The 20,713-nt window shown below is 34.8% G+C and overlaps 4 protein-coding genes and 1 long non-coding RNA gene across 9 annotated transcripts; 2 read left to right on the top strand and 3 right to left on the bottom strand.

The window, feature by feature from the left end:
- Nucleotides 1-95: 95 nt before the first annotated feature.
- On the bottom strand, nt 96-2,597 carry LOC148198873 (uncharacterized). Its single transcript, XR_015786533.1, has 3 exons — nt 2,276-2,597; nt 2,082-2,172; nt 96-228 (listed from the first exon to the last, which is right to left on the bottom strand). It is a non-coding gene; the product is annotated as an uncharacterized LOC148198873 (long non-coding RNA).
- Nucleotides 2,598-5,484: 2,887 nt separating this feature from the next.
- SK41 (shaggy-like protein kinase 41) lies at nt 5,485-11,253 on the top strand. 2 transcript variants are annotated; one of them, XM_088092007.1, is made up of 13 exons: nt 5,486-5,706; nt 5,830-5,956; nt 6,199-6,291; nt 6,410-6,469; nt 6,573-6,845; nt 7,279-7,353; nt 8,565-8,621; nt 8,711-8,851; nt 8,947-8,997; nt 9,404-9,499; nt 10,505-10,588; nt 10,677-10,779; nt 10,929-11,253. In XM_088092007.1, the coding sequence occupies exons 2-13, from the start codon at nt 5,918-5,920 to the stop codon at nt 11,015-11,017; spliced, it is 1,161 nt and encodes a 386-aa protein (XP_087948133.1). In that variant the 5' UTR covers nt 5,486-5,706; nt 5,830-5,917; the 3' UTR covers nt 11,018-11,253. The 2 variants fall into 2 exon arrangements, with proteins under 2 accessions (XP_047176964.1, XP_087948133.1); XM_047321008.2 differs by having other exon boundaries at nt 5,485-5,956.
- Nucleotides 11,254-13,727: 2,474 nt separating this feature from the next.
- Nucleotides 13,728-16,882, top strand: CPHSC70-1 (chloroplast heat shock protein 70-1). Its single transcript, XM_047321003.2, has 7 exons — nt 13,728-14,318; nt 14,412-14,744; nt 14,839-14,981; nt 15,104-15,202; nt 15,386-15,575; nt 15,737-16,135; nt 16,302-16,882. Exons 1-7 carry the CDS (start codon nt 13,821-13,823, stop codon nt 16,704-16,706), a joined length of 2,067 nt encoding a protein of 688 aa, XP_047176959.2. The 5' UTR covers nt 13,728-13,820; the 3' UTR covers nt 16,707-16,882.
- An 86-nt stretch (nt 16,883-16,968) lies between these two features.
- Nucleotides 16,969-20,393, bottom strand: LOC148198872 (uncharacterized). Of its 4 annotated transcripts, none has more exons than XM_088092008.1 (2): nt 19,864-20,393; nt 16,969-17,577 (listed from the first exon to the last, which is right to left on the bottom strand). In XM_088092008.1, exons 1-2 carry the CDS (start codon nt 20,264-20,266, stop codon nt 17,501-17,503), a joined length of 480 nt encoding a protein of 159 aa, XP_087948134.1. In that variant the 5' UTR covers nt 20,267-20,393; the 3' UTR covers nt 16,969-17,500. The 4 variants fall into 4 exon arrangements, with proteins under 4 accessions (XP_087948134.1, XP_047176968.1, XP_047176967.1 ...); XM_047321012.2 differs by having other exon boundaries at nt 16,969-17,559; nt 19,864-20,392; XM_047321011.2 differs by having other exon boundaries at nt 16,969-17,554; nt 19,864-20,392.
- On the bottom strand, nt 17,848-19,827 carry LOC124844135 (Octicosapeptide/Phox/Bem1p family protein). The gene is made up of 2 exons (XM_047321010.2): nt 18,730-19,827; nt 17,848-18,626 (listed from the first exon to the last, which is right to left on the bottom strand). Exons 1-2 carry the CDS (start codon nt 18,872-18,874, stop codon nt 17,953-17,955), a joined length of 819 nt encoding a protein of 272 aa, XP_047176966.1. The 5' UTR covers nt 18,875-19,827; the 3' UTR covers nt 17,848-17,952.
- Nucleotides 20,394-20,713: the final 320 nt, after the last annotated feature.

The following is a 20,713-nucleotide window of genomic DNA, read 5'->3' as shown; positions in this document are numbered from 1 at the left end:
ACATACAGCACATAACAGTACTCGGAACTTCCTCAAAATACAGAAACCAGTTCAGATTTACAATTCTGCAGAACTATATACAGAACTTGTCAAAATACAGCACAGAAAAACCGACTACGGCTACTACAGAGACGAGCCTCTACTGCTCAGCTTTAACTTCAACTTCCACAAGGTTGGCATCCTCCAAATTTTCTTCTTCCAGCATAGATTCAAGGGGTGCCTCACCATCTGCTCACATCCACAACGGATGATCATTGCATTGACAAGACGGACATACAGAAACAGTAGACAACACAAGGAAATTGCAAGGGTAAGCTTAGGTAATTTAATTCAATACAATCAACATCATTTTTAATCATAATCAATCAATCATACATTTTATTCAACATCAAACATATATATATATTCACGCATACAGTAGCTCATCCAAACTCTCATAACTAAAGACTGTCCGGACTGTATGATCCATGTATCTACAGGCGTTCTTGCACCCGGGTGATGTAGTAACTGGGATACCCTCAACAGCTGCCACCCGAGGTTAGCCCTTATCAGCCCAAGTACTATATAGGACTAGTGCCTCCTGCCATTCCCACGCATGAACTACCCTCCTCTACTTGAGGATGAGCAATCACGGAATATCAGGATGAACAGCCATCAGTAGCTTATCCATGGTCATACTACACTACTTCTCATATTTTCATCATGGAGACGTTCCTCCTTGGAACGCTCATATACAATCCAATAAAATCTATCCACACCATCATTCACACATTATTATCCATCATCATATTCAGATTTCCATTCTGTGTTCCACTCTCTTAATTTAACTCAAAGTTTCTCATTTATTAGACCAATATAATTGCATTACAGTACGCTGCTATCACGTTTCTGAACAAAAGAAACGCACCAGTATTCATTCACAGTCATTGAGACAATTGAATAATTTAGCTGAATTTGAGTCTAAGAGATCCGAATAATACTTATGAAAAATTCTAAGTATAAAGACTTGAGGTTGAATGAAAAGGACCATCACAGTTTAACGGGATTCAAATAAATAATTAGAGCTTTGATAAATTCGGAACGAGTACTGCCAGTCAAAGACCGAACATTAATTAACAATTTGGACGAACGCCATATGTGTTCGCTCTCGAAGCAAGAAAAGACGAGCGTTCAATTACAAAACCGAACGCTGCTCAGGACGAACGCCAGGTTAATGACCGAGCACCAAATAGAACGAACGCGCCTGGGAACGAATGCGCATTTGAATGAACGTTCGGTATCAGACCGAACGCTAACCCGGACGAACGCTCAATCTAAGATTGAGTGTTCATTTGGACGAACGCTCAGTATAATACTAAGTGTTGCTTAGGACGAACGCTGGTAAACAAAACCGAGCGTCCTAACTATACTTCACTTTATTTTAAATTTTTGGACACGCTAGGCTAAGCCGAACGCTCACGCCTAACTCTTGACAACTAATAACGCTCGTTCCAGATCAGGGTCCTTTCCAAATGAAAGAATCCTTATTCTAAGTGATGTTCCAAGGAAACCGAACGGTATAAGACCGTTCGATAACGAGCGCACCTGATCAATCAGAGAAGATGAAAATTCCAGATTTTTCAACCCGATAATTCCACAGTTTTTCCTAACTTATAATTTATTTCCACCATAAATCTTAGACATTACAGAATTCATTTTATAATCTCATCTCATACAAAATCTTCCATTTTCCAGTTCACAGATATCATCATCAACATACATTCGAATCATTTTCATTCCAACCATACAGAAATTCAATCCTGTTCAAAATCACACATCTCATTCTCTGCATACAGTTCAACCAGTAACATCATAAACATACAGTTCAAAGCATTTACAGTCATATACCACCAGTACAACATACTCGTACATGCATACTCCAAACTTCATACATATCATACAATTCAAACATCCAGTACTACCATACTCATTTATGCACACTCAAACATAAATTCTGTCATGCAGTTCAGACATTCCAGCACATTACATTGCTTTCATACAATCAAACCAGTATTAAATTAAATCCCTAAAGCTTCCCTTACCTGATATGACAGTGCACTTCAAAATGCTAGAGTTTCACTTGTTCTCTCACGGCTTCTATCCAGAAATTCTCTCAACCACTTTCCACTAAATCTAATACACCAAAATTATAACAGATCAGATTTCTAATCATGCATGCAACCAGAATTTTGGTCCGCATGAACTAAATGAACAATTATGCAGAATGAGAACTTACCAGTTCGGTTCTCAATTCTGTTCGGATCAAAATGATGCTCACTGTGCAGGGAATGATTCTGTGGTGTCTGAAATGAGATCAGATGGATTGATAGTGAGTTGTTTTAGAGAGGAGATGAAAGAGTGTAGAGACAATTTCAGAGAAGATGGAAGATCAGAATTCTAGAGGAAGAAGGTGATTGCATGCAAGAAAGAGAAGTGTTTTTCAGAGAAATCACTTTCTCTCCTTCGTCAAACGGTTGAGCAGTTATTCACTGCCACCTGGTTTCCAAATACTGATTTTAGAAGCTTCCAAATTGACATATGGCATTCAGTGCATGCAGAGAGGATTTGGTGGAATTTTGACGTGGCAGGTGTATTAAAACAGTGATCAGAGAATGGATTTAAGTGTATTAATTTTATCAGATTCTCACACATTACAACTCAACTTAATTTTTGTCTAATTCTCTTTTTAAGTGAATATATTTTTTCTTAAGTTATTTTTTTTTTCTTAAATTGATTTTATCTGAATATTTATTATAAATGCAAAATAAATATTAGGTTGTCTGTTTTACTGATTTGGAAGTTTATTCAAGCGAATTTTGTTATATAAAAATTATTATTGAAAAAATAAACTTATATGAACTTGTGATTAAATATTTGAAAAAATATGTAAATTATTGTTAGATTATAATATTAATTATTAATACATATGGTGTAATAAATATCACTTTATTTCACTAAATGTCTATGTCACATAAAATGACGGAAAAGTAAAAAGAAAAATTATTGTATTTTATGATATGCATAGACAATAAATTTAACTTTATAATTTTTTTAATTTATTTTTTAAATCTAAGTGTTAGATATTGAATTGAATATTAATATCTCATAAAAGATATTTAATATGTACCTTTCCAAATTGATATAGTTGTTGTTTCTTGAATTTTGAATGAACTTAAGTTGTTGTGATTTGATTAATTAAAATGTTACTTTTTACACACATTTTGTTTTGTTAAATTTTTTATTTCAATAGTTTATGTTATATTCTGTGCAATTATTTTCATAATAATCTATGTAAATCTTTTAGAAAAAAAAATTAGGAAATTGTCTTTGGGTGACCAATTTGCTACGGTGGGCACCGAAATAATTTTGTTACGATTTATACTTACGCGGTAATATTATTTACTTTTTTTTTTTTACATCCAATTCCTATATTCCATTCACGAGCTTATCTGATATGAATATTTTTAGTCTTTAAGTTAGCATGTAATGACTTTCAATTCAATAGGGTAATTTAGTCATCTTACATGTTATTTTAAAATATAAAAACACTTTATCATTATAAATTTTAATTCTTACATTTAAATCTTAAAACCCATTTAATATAAAAACGTAAAGAAAAAACAAAACAAAAAGAATATTATCTATGGAAGTAATCACATTTATATAGATACTCTACATACAAAATAAATAAAACTTATCCGCAGTGAAGTGGACATCCAAAACAACTTATCCATTTCAATAAATTTTAAAAAAATATCCGAATTGATAAATTCTAAAAATAATGATTAAAAAATGCTCTCAAATTAAACTTAATTGATAAAAAAAAGTTGTTCATGGAAAAAATATTCCAATGTTTTAAAACTGATTTAATTTCCTACATTTCCAATCATTGTAAAGTTAAGATTTTATTGCTCATTTGGTATTTAATTTCTTAGAAATGGTTCGTTATTATTTTTTGTTTAGTACATATTTCTTTTATTATAAATAAAGTATCATGTGTGTATATTTTTTCTATTATATTTAACATAAGAGTATGATTTTACTATATTCAACATGGTATATAAAGTCTAAGGATATTTTAAGATTTTTTTCTGTCGCCTCTGCCACTGCACTTGTTGATACTCGTGGTGGCGGTGTCTATCACCGCTGTCGACGATACCACAATCAATCTATATTGTTAAGGGCACTGCAGTCTACCGTCGATGTCAGCAACGATGACATCTATCGAACGAGGTCGCTATCTGTTGTCGTCACCGTGTGTTTGAGTACCTCAATTATACTTTCTAAATTTCAATTCTTTATGTTTTGTCCAACGTCGTTTCTTGTTAAGGAGTATGTTTCTATGTCTGTTGATGAATAAATGAGACATTCTTTTGAAGAGCCAAATATTTCATCTTCGCGGTTTGTCTTCAATGTTTCACTTTTTGTCATCAATGCATTGTTATTTTCACCGTTTACCATGAGGGAAAGTATGTTTTTATGTGATCCAATGTAGTTCCTGAAGTCTATCGCTATTCGTCACAACAGGTCTCATTCATTACCGATGACAATCTAGTCCCTATAATTTATTATTGTTCACCACTAGAAGCCTGTATCAATTGTTGATAATAACTTAATCTGTCGTAAATTATCGTTTTCAAATAATGATAAAACAATATTGGTTGTCATCTGTTATGATAATAGTATCTTTTGTCAAAGTCATATTAGTTAAAATTTCACTATTATCCACTATAATCAAAATTATCTTTATCTTTCATTTCTATTTTTTATATTTTTTATTATTATTATAAATAGAGTAACCTACCTTTATATTTAAACGGATCCTAGTATGATACATAATTTTTGTTATATTGAACAAATTCGATACTAAAATTATTTATTTAAATTAAAAAATAAACTATTTTTATTGGATAACAATACTTTTATAATATTTTATTAACAACATTTTAATAATATATACTTATCATTCATTGGTCCAAAATTACAACACAATTAATAATAATAATCATAAACTCTAACGTAGACCGATCACATAATAACACGTAAATAATATTAAAATATTGTCAAAATAATGTTATTAAAGTATTATTATCCATTTTTCTTAACCATCTCAATTTTGATAAAACATTCTTGATCTGTTTTAAGAAATTTAATGAAAATAAACCATTGTATTAATTTTCTACAAAAAAACTAAATTGTATCACTGTACACAAATTTTGATTAAAAATAAAAAAAAATTGGAGAATCAATTTAATATTTTTAGACTAGACGAAATAAGTAATTAAACGTAAAATCAACTGGTGTTGATTGATGAAATTAATGTTAGGATGAAGGGTAAAAACCATTAATTATAAATGTGATGTGAGTTAAGATTAAAAAAGGTATAATTATGTGAGTAAACAAAGTATTGGAATAGGGAGGATGAAAAAAAGAAAAAAAGAAGAAGAAAGAATTGAAATGGTAAAGTGGGTACAGGGAAGGTTGAAGAAGGAGGAATAATTGGTATTATTGTATAGATGTAAAGGGAAAAGGTGGAATGGAATAAATAAGAAGAGAGAATGGAAGTGAAGAAGAAGAAGAGATGAGAATGGTTGAAAGTGAGAGAGAGTAAGATGCAATTCCACTGCTTTCATTCTCACCACAAACTGACACTTCCACTTCAACAAGGTCACTCTCACATCTTCTTTACCATTATCTTTTTTCCTCTCTCCTCTCTCCATCCATCTCTCTTCCCTTTTCCCTTTCCGATTAGATCTGATCCAACTCTTCCTCATCAATGGCCTCCGCTAGCCTCGGAACTGGTGGGGTCGGCAGTTCCAGGTCCGTTAACGCTGCCTTCAGGGGTTCTTCCAGTTCCGTCGATTGGCTTGGCAGAGAGATGCTCGAGATGAGATTGAGAGACCACGACGAAGACAGGGTCTGTTCACTGTTACCCTTTTTCATCTTTTTTTTTTCATTTTTTTTTAATTCAAGAAGCACCATCTCTCAATTCATCTTTTTCCTGTTCCATTCTCTTCTTCTTTAACCACTATCAAAAGTGCTCGGGACACAAACACAAGTTTTGAAACCACCTTCTCCCGAAATTTTAATTTTTTTTCCTACCGTTTTTGTTGTTTCTGTTTCAGTAGGTTTCAATTGCCCCTGGTTTATATTATGCAGGATAGTGAGCCTGACATCATCGATGGTGTGGGTGCTGAGACCGGGCACGTGATAAGAACCAGTATCGGTGGCCGAAATGGTCAATCTAAGCAGGTAAAAAAATAAATTACGGGTCATTTGGTGTTTGAGAATTCTCGAGGTTCTGGAATCATGGTTGAACTGTTGACAACTGGCGAGTTCTTTCTGACAAGTTCTTTGTTTGAGTTGACAGAATGTCAGTTATATTGCAGAACACGTGGTTGGAACAGGCTCTTTTGGTGTTGTTTTTCAGGCGAGACATACCAACATAGTTTGGTCTTGATATCTTTTGTGAACCTGTGCTGTCCACGTATGACATTCTGATACCTTTTTCATTTTATCAATGCTTTTATCAGGCAAAATGTAGAGAAACGGGAGAGATTGTAGCCATCAAGAAGGTTCTCCAGGACAAGCGCTACAAGAATAGAGAGTTACAGATTATGCAAATGCTGGATCATCCAAATATTGTTGCCCTACGACATTGTTTCTTCTCAACAACTGACAAAGAAGAAGTTTACTTGAATCTTGTCCTTGAATATGTTCCTGAAACCGTGAATCGTATCGCAAGGAGCTACAGCAGGATTAACCAGCGAATGCCTTTGATATATGTAAAGCTCTATACCTACCAGGTATGTGATTGCTTGCTTCCTGTTAGATCTGGAAATGAAAAACTGGAAACTCATATAATAATAGCAAGAGGCAATCCCCAGGGTATTTCGATTATAAACATCGTACATGTGTTAAATGTTAATAGTCTCATCATATTAATAGCTCATGAAGTTCTAACTCGCCCCTTTGGTTGTTTTTCTTAAACTTTCATGTTAAAGTTCCCCAACTTTAGCTATGTGTGATGTGAATATTTTGAGTTCCAGTTTGACCTATGGATTTCTTTTTCAAAGGAATTGTTAAAAAAGGAAAAAATAGTGGATATTGCTTTTTGTGCATGAGAAACAGACTTGCAGAACGAAAGTGAGGGATCGTGTCATTTACACATTCTAAATCCTTATTCCTTTCTTGCCCATTTATATCTTTATTTCTTCTTTTCTCTGGTTTTGTCTGCAGATTTGCAGGGCACTTGCTTATATACATAACTGCATTGGTATATGTCACCGTGACATCAAACCTCAGAACCTACTTGTAAGATAATTCTGAGTTACGGATTATTTGTTGTGTGGAACTTATTTTGTATACAGTATTTCTCTCATTTCTATGATATTATTTATTTTTAGCATTCTTATATCTGATATAAATCTACACTGAAAAAGGAAGTAGGAAGCACTAGTGAACTCCAATTAATATTTTGTGATCAACAACAATCAAGTCTTTTTCCCTTTAGGTATGGTTGACCACATGAACCAAGTGATGTCATTATGTTCTATCATAAATCATATACAAAAACAAAACATTGAACTCTAAATCCTTTTTAATGGTTTCAACTATAGCTTTTCTCAATCTCCCTTTGTCTAACACATTAACGATTGAATTGCCTTTTATCCAGCAGTATACTCTCCCAACTAGGGCTTCTACATGTCTTCTCCACACATGTTTACGCATCCCTCTTTCAATTAGTATGTTATGTTCTCAAGCAAATAATCACTCGGCTTATTCTGTTCATTTTAATTTTATTATTCTTGAAATGCATGCCTGACTGCTTGGTCCCACATCCTCCCACGTCTCTGCATGTGCGAATAAAGGTGATTCTATATTGTTAAATGTAGTCTGCTTTAATCAGTTGATGATGTCTGAATTTTCCTTTAATTTGCATTGAAGTTGATGGTTTTGTGAATGCTGGTCGTACTTTATAATTGTGTGGAAGCGCAGTCTTCATATTACTAATAACATGTCCTAACCAATTGGTCAAAGAAATTCAGTACCATGTTATGTCCAACCTCCTAAAGCTCGAGCTATTAAGTTAGAGAGGCACAAGCTTGATTTTGCTAATAACATGTCCTAATCACTTAGTCAAAGAGATTCAGTACCATGTTCTGGTCCAACTTCCTAAAAGCTTGAGCTATTAAGTTAGAGAGGTTGAAGCTGCACGGCAACAATGGCTTTATTTTACCAACACTGTGTTAAATCTTTATGCGAAAGTCTTGTTTCATTGTTTTTCGGTTAGAATCATGTAGTAGTGATTATTTGGATTGTCAGACTTTAACTTTTTGTTAAAAAAAAATTAATATCTAGATCTTTTGGAATAAATTCTTATATAATGTGAAAGATAAGTGAAGCTTTTATAACCATTTAAGACTATGGCTTAGCAGCCTACCTGAAAGATTATAGAGTTTGTAGCAAATATACTTGTATGCCATCTGTTACTATTTGTTTGACTCAAATGTATGTCATGTCAGGTGAATCCGCATACTCATCAGCTGAAACTATGTGATTTTGGTAGTGCAAAAGTGTTGGTAAGATATTGATTTAAGTGCACTGTTGGTTGATGGAAGCTACTGTTTTTTGTTCTTGAGTTTCATCCATATTCTTCTAATACATCCAGGTAAAAGGAGAACCAAACGTTTCTTACATCTGTTCAAGATACTACCGTGCTCCGGAACTTATATTTGGGGCCACCGAATATACAACTGCCATAGACATATGGTCTACTGGTTGCGTAATGGCTGAATTACTCCTTGGACAGGTAATGTAGTTCTTGAAAAATTGTGGCTACATTTTTCTCATTTCATCATTTATCTGTTTCATTGTGTTTTTCCTGAAGTTCAAGTTGGTTTGCAGCCATTGTTTCCTGGAGAGAGTGGAGTTGATCAGCTAGTTGAAATCATCAAGGTAAGAATTTACCTTATGGTTTTCAACTAATCTGGATTTTGCTATCCTAGATTGTGAATATATTTTTTAGATGTTATATGCACAATATATTCAGTTTGGTCCACCAGAAACGGTATATGTCCTGAGGATTTCTACATTTTCTCTGCATCCTGGCTCAAGGAAAGGAATGTATTTATTTTCTTTAGAGCAACGATTGCAGTCTTAAATGTACAAATATTCTGCTACGCTTGATCTTCTTGTCTTGGTTTGAGAGAAATATACAAAACAAAAAGTAAATTTTCCTTTACTTGTACATTTTTGTAATTGAAAGTTCTCAAGTTCTTTCATTGTTCTGGTATAAAGTTTTATCGTTCACTATTCTCACAATAGAGTCATGAACAATTACATTTAATTGTTTCTATTTCAGGTTTTGGGAACTCCAACTAGGGAGGAGATAAAGTGCATGAACCCTAATTATACTGAGTTTAAGTTTCCACAGATAAAACCTCATCCATGGCACAAGGTTCTTTCTCTCATCTTCTTTCTTGCATTCTGTAACTTCCCATGACTGTAGTAATTCAGGATTTAGGTTAATTTCCTTTGCTAATTCATTGCCTAGAACAGTGCATTTTAATCACTGTTGAACGTGTACCATGCTGATACTATGCACGTCAAAAACGATATGTGTGTCGATGTGGTCCATTTGATGGTATTTGCATGCTTTTCCTTGTGGGGACTCTAAGCAACTGGTATAGTTGAGTAATTGAGTTGCTAAAATTACTCTATGGGAGGGTGATGAATTCCACATTACCATCCGGTATTTTGAATATAGTTTATTCCTACAAGTACGATATTTCACAGGGAAAATGGGAACCGAGTGTTTCATATAAACGAGAAGTAGAATCCTTTTGATACTTGTATTATCCCAACACCATTTTTCAAAGTAATAGTATTATGAAAAATCATTATACTGTTGTGCATTTTTTGGGGTGGGGGTTCTTTGTGCAAGTATTTCAATATGATATTATTATAATGTAGCAGAATTTCGTGTTTTTCCCTCACAAGCAGTAGAAACTACATTTTCTTTTAATTTAGTTTTTTTCCCACTTTCTAGTTGTAGTTTAATTGTAGTTGTTGCAGGTTGATATAAATGGTTTTGGTTGTAAGTTTTTGGGCATTAAAAAGAGTTGAATATAGATCAAGGAGTCAGCCTTTTTCTGGGTTTGGTTTGTCTGCCACACTGGATATGCATGAGACTGGATTAGTGCATTAGTACTGATAGTTGTAGGTAGATAGGACCGTACGTCGTCAAAAGTTAAATTGTAATGGGCTACATTTTTAAAACATGGTCCCAGTTTCTCAATGGTTAGCGAGGGATTGAATCAATGTTATATATCAGTTCCTCTAATGTATGACATTGATTAATATTTGTGTGCACGCGTGAAGCTATTTAATTTGAGCATATGCAAAGTATTAGTAAAACGGGTGTGAATGAGAGATTTACAATGATATTATCATGATTCAATAGGTCTTTCAGAAACGTTTACCCCCAGAAGCAGTGGATCTTGTCTGTAGGTTCTTTCAGTACTCTCCCAATTTGAGATGCACTGCGGTAAGTTGAATGTCTGCAATGTTTTTATAATTTACTTTTCTCTGTTGTAAAATTGTTTGACTATTATGATGTTATGGCACTGCTGCAGTTGGAGGCTTGCATTCATCCCTTTTTTGATGAATTGAGGGACCCGAACACCCGTCTTCCTAATGGTCGACCACTTCCTCCACTTTTCAATTTTAAATCTCAGGGTGAGTTTAATTAGCTCCCTCAATCTAATAATGATGTTTCTTTGAATTAGCATAGTATGGGTTTTAGTCTTATGCTTTGGGATCTCGGGGTTACAAAGCAAATTCTGTTATATTATTTTCGTTAATTTTCTGCTTGTTCATTTATGCAGAACTTTCTGGCATACCCCCTGATGTCATCAATCTTCTTATTCCAGAGCATGCGCGTAAACAGAACTTATTTATGGCTTTGCACACTTAGCTATTTTACTCTCTAAGTTGTCGTCATTTTCTAGCAGCCTGTAAATTATCTGGTGCATCTGAGAAAAACTCCACAGAAAGAGTTCTTAGAATTATATTTTATTATATATAATATAATATATAACGTTTTTTTTTTCTTTTTGAAATTTTATTGTCAAAAGGAGTTGTTTTTCTATTCTGGTTGAGGAGACGTTTTCATGTATATTTATGTCATACGTGTGCCACTGCTTATTCGAAGCCCTCTCTCTTTTTTTCTTTTTTCTTTTTATAAAAAAAAAGGATGATAGAATAAAGAAAACAGTTCGACAAGTAGTGGAAGATGATGAATAATCCCTCATCTGCTTCTAAGAGTAATTGGCAAAGGTCAGGCAAAGTAGAAATAGGAAATAAGAGAAAGAAATTGAGTAGAAAAGAAAAACAAAACAGAGAACAATATGCTCTGTAATAGGAACAGATATTGACACGCTTGAATGATGTTTGATCAAAGGAAAAAACTTGATGTTCTCCACACATTTTAGATTCGAAATTCACACACAGAAAGATGTTATGGGGGCTTAATACAAAATACAAACTAATTCATCCACTTGCAGGATTCGTGGTGATTTTTTATCATCATATTTCCTAAATAACTTTTCCCAATCTTGTATATATCTATGATATACTCTTAGCAATAAAAGTATTTTATCATAACCTAATATTTGAAAAGCAAAATCATACACTTTTACATTTGTTTCACTCTAAAACTCAGAACAATACGTTAATATAAAAATTATCACAAAAAGTTCATTAGTTCAAGTAAAGACAATAAATATTTTTAAAAAAAATCTCTACTAAAAACTGAGAACATCAAACTCCTAAAAATATAGAGATCGTAAGCAATATAGAAAGATAGTTAGTATAAATATATTATATACATCTTTTATCACATCAAACTTATTGTATGTTCATATAAACAGAACCACAAACTATATTACAACTAGGGGTGGGCAAACTGCACTATTTGCACTGCACTATAAATCTATTACAATTAACTATAAAATAGTTTAAAAAAACTGAACTGCACTAGAAAATAGTTCAATAAAACTGAATTAAACTATTTTTTAGTTCAGTTAACTACAAAACAATTCAGTTAACTACAATGCACCTTTTTTTAATAAATAAATGTGGTTTTGCACTAGTACAATTGTCAATGGCTAATCATCGATAGAGTTAAAAGAATTAGTTCAATTTGATTTTTTTTTAATAATTACAAACAAATAAATTAATATTCAATAACATCACAGCATTTAAAAAAATTAAATTATAAATCTATATAATTAGAATTAGTAAATAATTATAATAAAAAATTTAAAAAAGTTAATGAAATATTATTGGTACTATTTTATCATATTATTAAAATTAAATTAATAACTATAATTATTTATCATTATTATTTATTATTAATTTAAAAATATAAAATGTCTAAAATTTGATTCTCATATTAAATATAGTTTAATTTAATAATATAGTTTCAAATAATTAAAACTATCAAATTGAAAAATATCAAATTGAAAAAAATAAATAAAATTTCAAATTGAAAAATATCAAATATTAAAAAAATTAAAAATTAATAAAATTTTAAGAAATAAATTCAAAAGTATAAAAAAACCATAAATAAATACATAATAAATAATATTAACTGTAAAACATAACATACAAATAATAGATACAAATATCATAAAATATATACAAAAATAAATATAAAATGTTATAAAAATATTTCGAACATATATTTTTAAAAAAATTAATAGTATAAATAAATATCAAATAATATAAAAAATATTAAAAATATAAATAAAAATTAAAAATGTAAAAGAAATCAAATTAAAATATAATTAAACATAGCATAAGAAATAAAAAAATAAAAAAATGAAAAAATAAGTATTTAAAAGTGAGATAAGATTAATACTACACGTAACTAGGTTGAGTTTTTCATAGAGTTATTCATCTAACTTACAGTTTTAGAACAAAATGAAAGTAGAAGTGATAGGAACTCACTAAACATAGTTCAGTTTTTAGTTAACTGCACTAGAAATATAATAAGTTCAGTTTTTCTAAACTGAACTAGACAATAGTATAATTAGTTTTTAGTTAAAATAGATTAGTTTTTTTTAGTATAAAATAGTACAGTTAACTATAGTTTAGTATAGTTAAGTTATTTTTGCCCAGCCCTAATTACAACAAAGTTAGCACATCAGTAACTAAATTAATATTTAATCACACAAATCTTAGTTAAAAAAAATACAATTATTTTAAAATATTTAAACCGTTAAAGTCCAAAACAATGTAAGACCTACGAATAGTATTAAAAAACAGTTAGCACCTAAACTCGCAAAATCAGGTTAATATAAAGAGGACAATGAATTACCACATTAACTTCTGACTGGATATAACACTATAAATATTGGAAAAAAAACTTATACCTTAAATTTTTTAACCATTGAATTAAAAAATGAAAATGAAAAATATATTCGAAAATATGATCGAATAATAAACTTAGAAGAGAAGATTTGTAACAAAAAAAAAACTGAAATAGTAGTAGAGTGTTGTAGTAGGTTGTAGCGATTGTTTGTTACGATGGTTCTAGAATAAGAACACGTGGCCTCACAGAGGACGTAACATAACCCTCATCCTCTCCCAAAACCCTCCTTCTTATTTATTCTTCATCAGCCCTTCTTCTTGGGTGGACTCTCCAACCTCACACTTACCTTTTTCATTTTCAATCTCTCTCTTTCTCCGTCCAATTATCAGATTAGGGTTTCGCCATGGCTTGCTCAAGCGCTCAAATACATGGTCTTGGAACCCCCTCCTTCGCCTCTTCCCGAACCCTATTTTTGGGTCAGAGGCTAAACACCAAGGCCTTTATCAAGGTCAAGAGTAAACCCAGGAGGCACGTTCTCCGTGTCGTCAATGAGAAGGTCGTCGGCATCGACCTTGGAACTACTAATTCCGCGGTAGCCGCCATGGAAGGCGGGAAACCCACTATTATCACCAACGCCGAGGGCCAAAGAACTACCCCCTCAGTTGTCGCATACACTAAGAATGGCGACAGACTCGTCGGCCAAATCGCCAAGCGTCAGGCCGTCGTTAACCCGGAGAACACTTTCTTCTCCGTCAAGAGGTTCATTGGCAGGAAGATGTCCGAGGTGGACGAGGAGTCCAAGCAGGTCTCATACAGAGTCATCAGAGATGACAACGGCAACGTCAAACTCGACTGCCCCGCCATTGGTAAACAGTTCGCCGCCGAGGAAATTTCTGCCCAGGTCACCTTTCTCTTTCTTTCCTTTCTATTTTCTCATATTCAGTGTTACTTGCCGGGTTGTTGTGATATTGATACCCACTTGTGCGCTGTGTAGGTCTTGAGGAAGCTTGTGGACGATGCTTCCAAGTTTTTGAACGATAAAGTGACCAAGGCTGTTGTCACTGTCCCTGCTTATTTTAATGACTCGCAAAGGACTGCTACCAAGGATGCCGGTAGGATTGCTGGTCTAGAGGTTCTTAGGATTATCAACGAACCCACTGCTGCATCCTTGGCCTATGGCTTCGAAAGGAAAAACAATGAAACTATCTTAGTCTTTGACCTTGGAGGTGGTACCTTTGATGTCTCGGTGCTTGAGGTTGGCGACGGAGTGTTTGAGGTGCTGTCTACTTCTGGGGACACACATCTTGGTGGTGATGACTTTGATAAGGTTGTCCTTGTTTCTGATCTGAGAATTGTAGAAAATTTTGTTAATTGTGGTTTGCTGACTGACTGTTTTCTGTTGCGTCTTTTTTTGGCTATAGAGAATTGTTGACTGGTTGGCTTCCAATTTCAAGAAAGATGAAGGCATAGACCTTCTAAAAGACAAACAAGCTCTTCAGCGTCTCACCGAGACAGCAGAGAAAGCTAAAATGGATCTCTCATCATTGAGTCAAACTAACATAAGGTGTTTACCTTTCTCGTTTTGTCTGACATCTACTACAGACGTTCTTGTATTCTTTTTCATTGCATTTTATGACTTCTTGTGCTAATTAAGCAAACCACTGAGATATTGTGCCTATTTTTCAGTTTACCATTCATTACTGCTACAGCAGATGGTCCCAAACATATCGAGACAACTCTTACAAGGGCTAAATTCGAGGAATTGAGTTCAGATCTTCTTGACAGGTAACGATAGGTTTGAAATGCTTTGAATTTGAATGGATGATAAACATAAGATTTTTGCTGTTTTCACTAAAAGCACTCAGTTTTAATGGATGCCAAGCATAAGATTTTCCTGCTTTCACTAAAGCGGAACAAAATGGTACAAGCTGTCTAACCATGGTTGTACTTGTATGAATTGTGTTTCAGGCTAAGGACACCAGTTGAAAACTCATTGAGGGATGCAAAACTCTCATTTAAGGATCTTGATGAGGTTATCCTTGTGGGTGGGTCAACCCGTATTCCAGCCGTTCAGGAGCTTGTAAAGAAGTTGACTGGCAAGGACCCGAATGTCACTGTCAATCCTGATGAAGTGGTTGCCCTTGGAGCTGCAGTTCAGGTGACATTTAGCTATAATCTTTGTAGAATCCCTTAATTTGAAGGGAACGAGGAGGGGGACAGAGAATGTCTCTATGCTTTGTAGAGTCTTTAGCAATTTTTTATTTTCATACTAGTATTCTATTATCATTGACCATTTTTTTCCCTAATTTGTGCTTTTAGGCTGGTGTGTTGGCTGGAGACGTCAGCGACATTGTACTATTGGATGTCACTCCATTATCTTTGGGTCTGGAAACTCTAGGTGGTGTGATGACAAAAATTATCCCTAGAAACACCACTCTTCCAACATCGAAGTCCGAGGTTTTCTCTACCGCTGCCGATGGACAGACCAGTGTAGAGATCAATGTTCTCCAAGGGGAAAGAGAATTTGTTCGAGACAATAAGTCACTTGGTAGCTTCCGTCTGGATGGTATTCCCCCTGCACCTCGGGGAGTTCCTCAGATCGAGGTGAAGTTTGATATTGATGCCAATGGCATTCTATCGGTCGCCGCGATTGACAAAGGCACGGGGAAGAAGCAAGATATTACCATTACTGGTGCTAGCACCTTACCTTCAGATGAGGTATCCACTATAGTTGACAGTCTTGTATAGCCTTTGCATATTGTGTTTGTTTTTGTTGCCAGGTGCTTCTTTTGTATTAATTATATGAAAGAAACGCCAATTTTATGATTATGGGAGGGGGTTTAGAGGTGGGAATGCTTACTGCTGTGTGCGGAATGAAATACAGGTGGAGAGAATGGTGAAGGAAGCTGAGAAATTTTCAAAGGAAGACAAAGAGAAGAGGGACGCTATTGACACTAAGAATCAGGCAGATTCTGTGGTGTACCAGACAGAGAAACAATTGAAAGAGCTTGGAGACAAGGTCCCTGGACCTGTGAAAGAGAAGGTTGAAGCAAAACTAGGGGAGCTTAAAGACGCAATTTCTGGGGGTTCGACACAAGCTATTAAGGATGCCATGGCTGCCCTCAATCAGGAAGTTATGCAGCTTGGTCAGTCCCTTTACAACCAGCCAGGAGCTCCTGGCACAGGAGGCCCTACTCCCCCACCTGGTGCCGATGCTGGCCCCTCAGAATCTTCCGGCAAGGGACCGGACGGTGATGTCATAGATGCTGATTTCACCGACTCAAAATGAAACTAGTTACCTATAGAGTTTATTGTTAGTATTTCCCCCCAAATTCTTAATGATTTTTGTCAATGGAGAGTGGGTGCGTATTTCCTCTAAAAAATTAGACACGGATTTTGTAGGTGCTCATTGATGCTCGCGTACACTGGAATTTTGTCTTTAATATATTTTTTGTTATTTGTTAAGGATTATTTGTTTATTACGTTCGGTTTATTTTATTTTTCCCAGTTTTACCGACTATAATTGTGTTTTGGCTCGATTGCATAATTAGTTGTAGGAGTTCCCGATCTCGAGCGACGTTGTTGGTTTCTCATCTGTGTCGCACTGCTCTTTGTCGGAAATATTTATGCTCCGGGATATAGTAATCTATCATCTATGAAGCTGGTATGAAGTTGGCAGGACAAGGCAATGGCTGATTATTTAAAGTCCAGTTGCCTAGAAATATAGTAATCTACGTAAATTATCAGGTTATCTTTCTAAATGTTGTAATGTATTAGCAGGTGAGATATTATTGTCTAAAACTGTGGTCAAAAGTAAGAATTTTCAATTTGTGTACGCCTTACTTTACTTGATTCTATAGAAATGTTGAAGGAACAAACGCACTTCAAATTAAAATGCGGACAGAGAAAGTTGAAGGTCCCGAACTTGGACAGTTGTTACACCGAATTAAATAATGCTGCAGGATTCAGGTTCTTCGCACGCCCATCATCGTTGAAGTCTCAAAAAGTTGAGGTTTTCCAATGCTGACTCGCCTCCGTGCTCACGGGCCCATATAATTTACTATATTTTTTTAGCTTTTCGCTTCAGCTGTATAATATCCGGAATGCATATCTGATTTGAGGTTCTCCGAGGGTTATCTGCACTAGGGACAAATTATAAACTAGCAACAAAATATTGACTGTTAAATTAGTTGAAAAACATAAAAGATGAAAGAGTAGTTATGATAAGATACGAATAGTGTAGAAGGAAACAAAAAAAGAGAGAGAATTTTTAAAGTCAAACATGATATAAACATATATTTAAAATGTTAATCCTACATTTTACATACTTGAGTCTAGAAAGGTTGCAAGTTAGTTAATAAACGAGAAGATGTGTTAAAAATGCTGTGTTTGTAGTTTTTATGATAAGAATTTGGAAAACAAAAAGGAGGAGGAGAATTTAGTAGTGATTGATACGGTGTGCCAATTTACAAAAGTTGGGGTATATATATATATATATATATACAGAGATGGGGAAGGAGGGGTGGGGGTTAGGGTTACTCCCATATAGATTTTCTTCTGGGACTTCTGGGGATGTTATGAAGGGCATTCCCATAAGTTGCAGAGTCATCAGGGTAGCCGTAGGGTCCTAGTCCTCTGGGGGGTTGTCTGGGGTTTGAGTGGTGGTGGTTGAAGGAGGCACCCCTTCCACCAAGTCTTGTTATTTGAGGATCTTGGGGGGGTCTAGTGGTAGAGAAAGATGGATAGTTGTGAAAAGGGAGATGGGAATGTTGGTGGTAATGAGCTTGCTGATCCATGTTGGAGAGGCTGGGAGAGCTTCGCACTCTCTGCATCTGCATCGCACTGGATATGGATATCGAATTGCCAAAGCGAGGGGAGTACTGATCCCCTGCATCTGGTGAGATTGATTTCGGGGAAGAACACGCAGAGCCCCTGGTCGTGGCCTTAGGGCTTGTTCTCAGGATCCCATTCACGGCGTCGATGTAACGTTGCTCCAATGGATAGGTTTCCGACGCAGCCAAACACATCTTGTTAGAGGGAAAGAGGAATGCACGGAGCAATCCTATGTGGTGGCGGTCGTGCTCCTGGATCATGTGCTTCACATCTTCCTCCGTCCTAACAGACACCAACGCGTCCAGATCTTCGGGGACAAGCTGGTACTTGAGCACCACCTCCCCCTCCACCATGCTCCCCACCTTCTTCATCAACTCTGGAATCATCAATTCACGCAATGCAAAACAATTCAATTCTATTCTATTCAATTCAATTCAAATTAAGCTCAATTCAATCCTTCAAATCGAAGGCACGGGTACCGGAGAAGGTCACGTCACGAGGCACTGAAACCACCCGAGTCTCGCCGCCGACGTACCTTAGAATCCCATCGGAGGGTCGTGGAAGGACCTTGCCGGCGTAGCTGCAGAGGAACTTTACTTTATTTTTTGGCGAGTCGTCTCCCATGGTTTTTTCATTGCAAATGCATCGATTGCAGTGAAAAGTAAGAGATTTTATATTTCCCTATCCAATTCAAATATCTCTCCTTTCAATCTCAACAACACACAAACTTCCACTATTCCCGCTTCTTATTTTTACACCTTTTATCCATTCTCTATCAACTAATTCTTTCTATTATATTTATTACCTTTATATATCTTAACCAAAACTTGAATAATTCGTCATATCGTCTCACAAATTTATCTATTCTTGAGATCAAGCAATTTAGATGGTTAAAAGTCTCACATTGAATTCCTATTATTGATCTTTTAATAATGCTCACATCACCATCACCACCACGCAATGCCGTGTCTGAAACCTCTTGGACCAACCCCTTTTATATTTAGCGTTTTATAATCAATTCATTCTCAATTTTTACTCTATGAAAAGTACTCCAACTAGTATGTATGAAAAATAAAATAGTCGTCGCTAATTTTGTTATATTTACAGTCAACTATAAACATTTGTTTTATCGTTAAAAATAAATCAATTGTTATTGATTGTTATATTTACAGTTAACTATAAACGTTCATATTAACAGTAAATAATTGGCTGGTAAAAGAACCAAGTGAACGAAGAAGAAAAAACATTTTGTGGGACTGGACTTAATTATGTACGATGCTTGGAACTTAAATTATTCTGGCAATGAATAATTTGACTGCTACTGTGATTCTATCTTTGAATCTTGGTTATGAAACAAGAAAAGTGATGACACCAAAATTCAAACTTTTTTCATTGTATGGAACTTTTATACCCTTTTACGCAGAGCAACAGAACTTCATATTGGGTTTTCTCAGAGCAGATAAAAAGATCTACTTTTGCAATTTGAAGATCTCGACAAGGTATGATAAAATGTAAATAAATAAACTGACAAAGGTGTGATGTCACTCTGGTCTGAAGTGAAGAGAGGTGAAAAGGAATGGAAGACTAGAATGGGAATCGAAGAAGGCGCTTACATGCTTTGAGGATCTTAATCTTCATCCTCACTCCCTTATCCTCCTTGGATCTTGCTGTACCCTCAACTTCATCATCGTCATCATCTTCAATCGGCGATGCTATTGCTGTGTCATGGATCCTGCAGTACCTCTCTGAAACCGATGAAGATCTTCCCATTGAGAATGCCCTTTTCATTGTAACCTCAAACGCCCCTGAAGCAGAAGAAAAACTGGTTGAAACAGAAGCACTCCTACCCAGTATCACTCCGAATATCTCTCCCTTCCCATCTTCCACCCTCCTCGGACTCTCGCTGGTTGTTGTTGGTGGTGCTTTTTGGGTTTGAGGAAATGGAGTGGTAGCATGATCCATGGATCTTGCTTTGTGGGTAGTCTCACTACCAATCCTGCCATACCCATTCCTCATGTTTTTGGTCACTAGCTGTGGGCAGCAGAGAGACAGAGTGACAGAGAGGGTAATATGATATCATGTCATATGTATGTGTAGATGACTAAATAAAATGAATGTGCAGAGGTAGCAGTACATGTGAAATAATACGTTTGACAGTAAAATCCATCACCATCTTTTACTGCTGCAACATAATACCTTTGCATATTTTGGGTAAAAGTACTAATGCATTCATTAAGCTTCGGTCTTACTATATTTGTTCAGTACTGTCACTGCTTCAATAGTCTTACTTTTTTTACTGTGTTTGAACTTGATATTTTATCTTAGAGTATTCAACCACACATTTTTTACCAGAACTAGTGCATTTTTTTACTTTCGTGATTTTCGTTGAATATTATCTACAAAATAGTGAAAAAAAGTTTGATTAAAAAAATATGATTACTCTTCAAAAACAGTTGAATATGC

Source organism: Vigna umbellata, chromosome 5, assembly GCF_029865625.1.
Source record: "Vigna umbellata cultivar VRB3 chromosome 5, Vumbellata_1.0, whole genome shotgun sequence".
Lineage (NCBI taxonomy): Eukaryota > Viridiplantae > Streptophyta > Magnoliopsida > Fabales > Fabaceae > Vigna > Vigna umbellata.
This window is presented reverse-complemented; position numbering and strand designations above follow the sequence as displayed.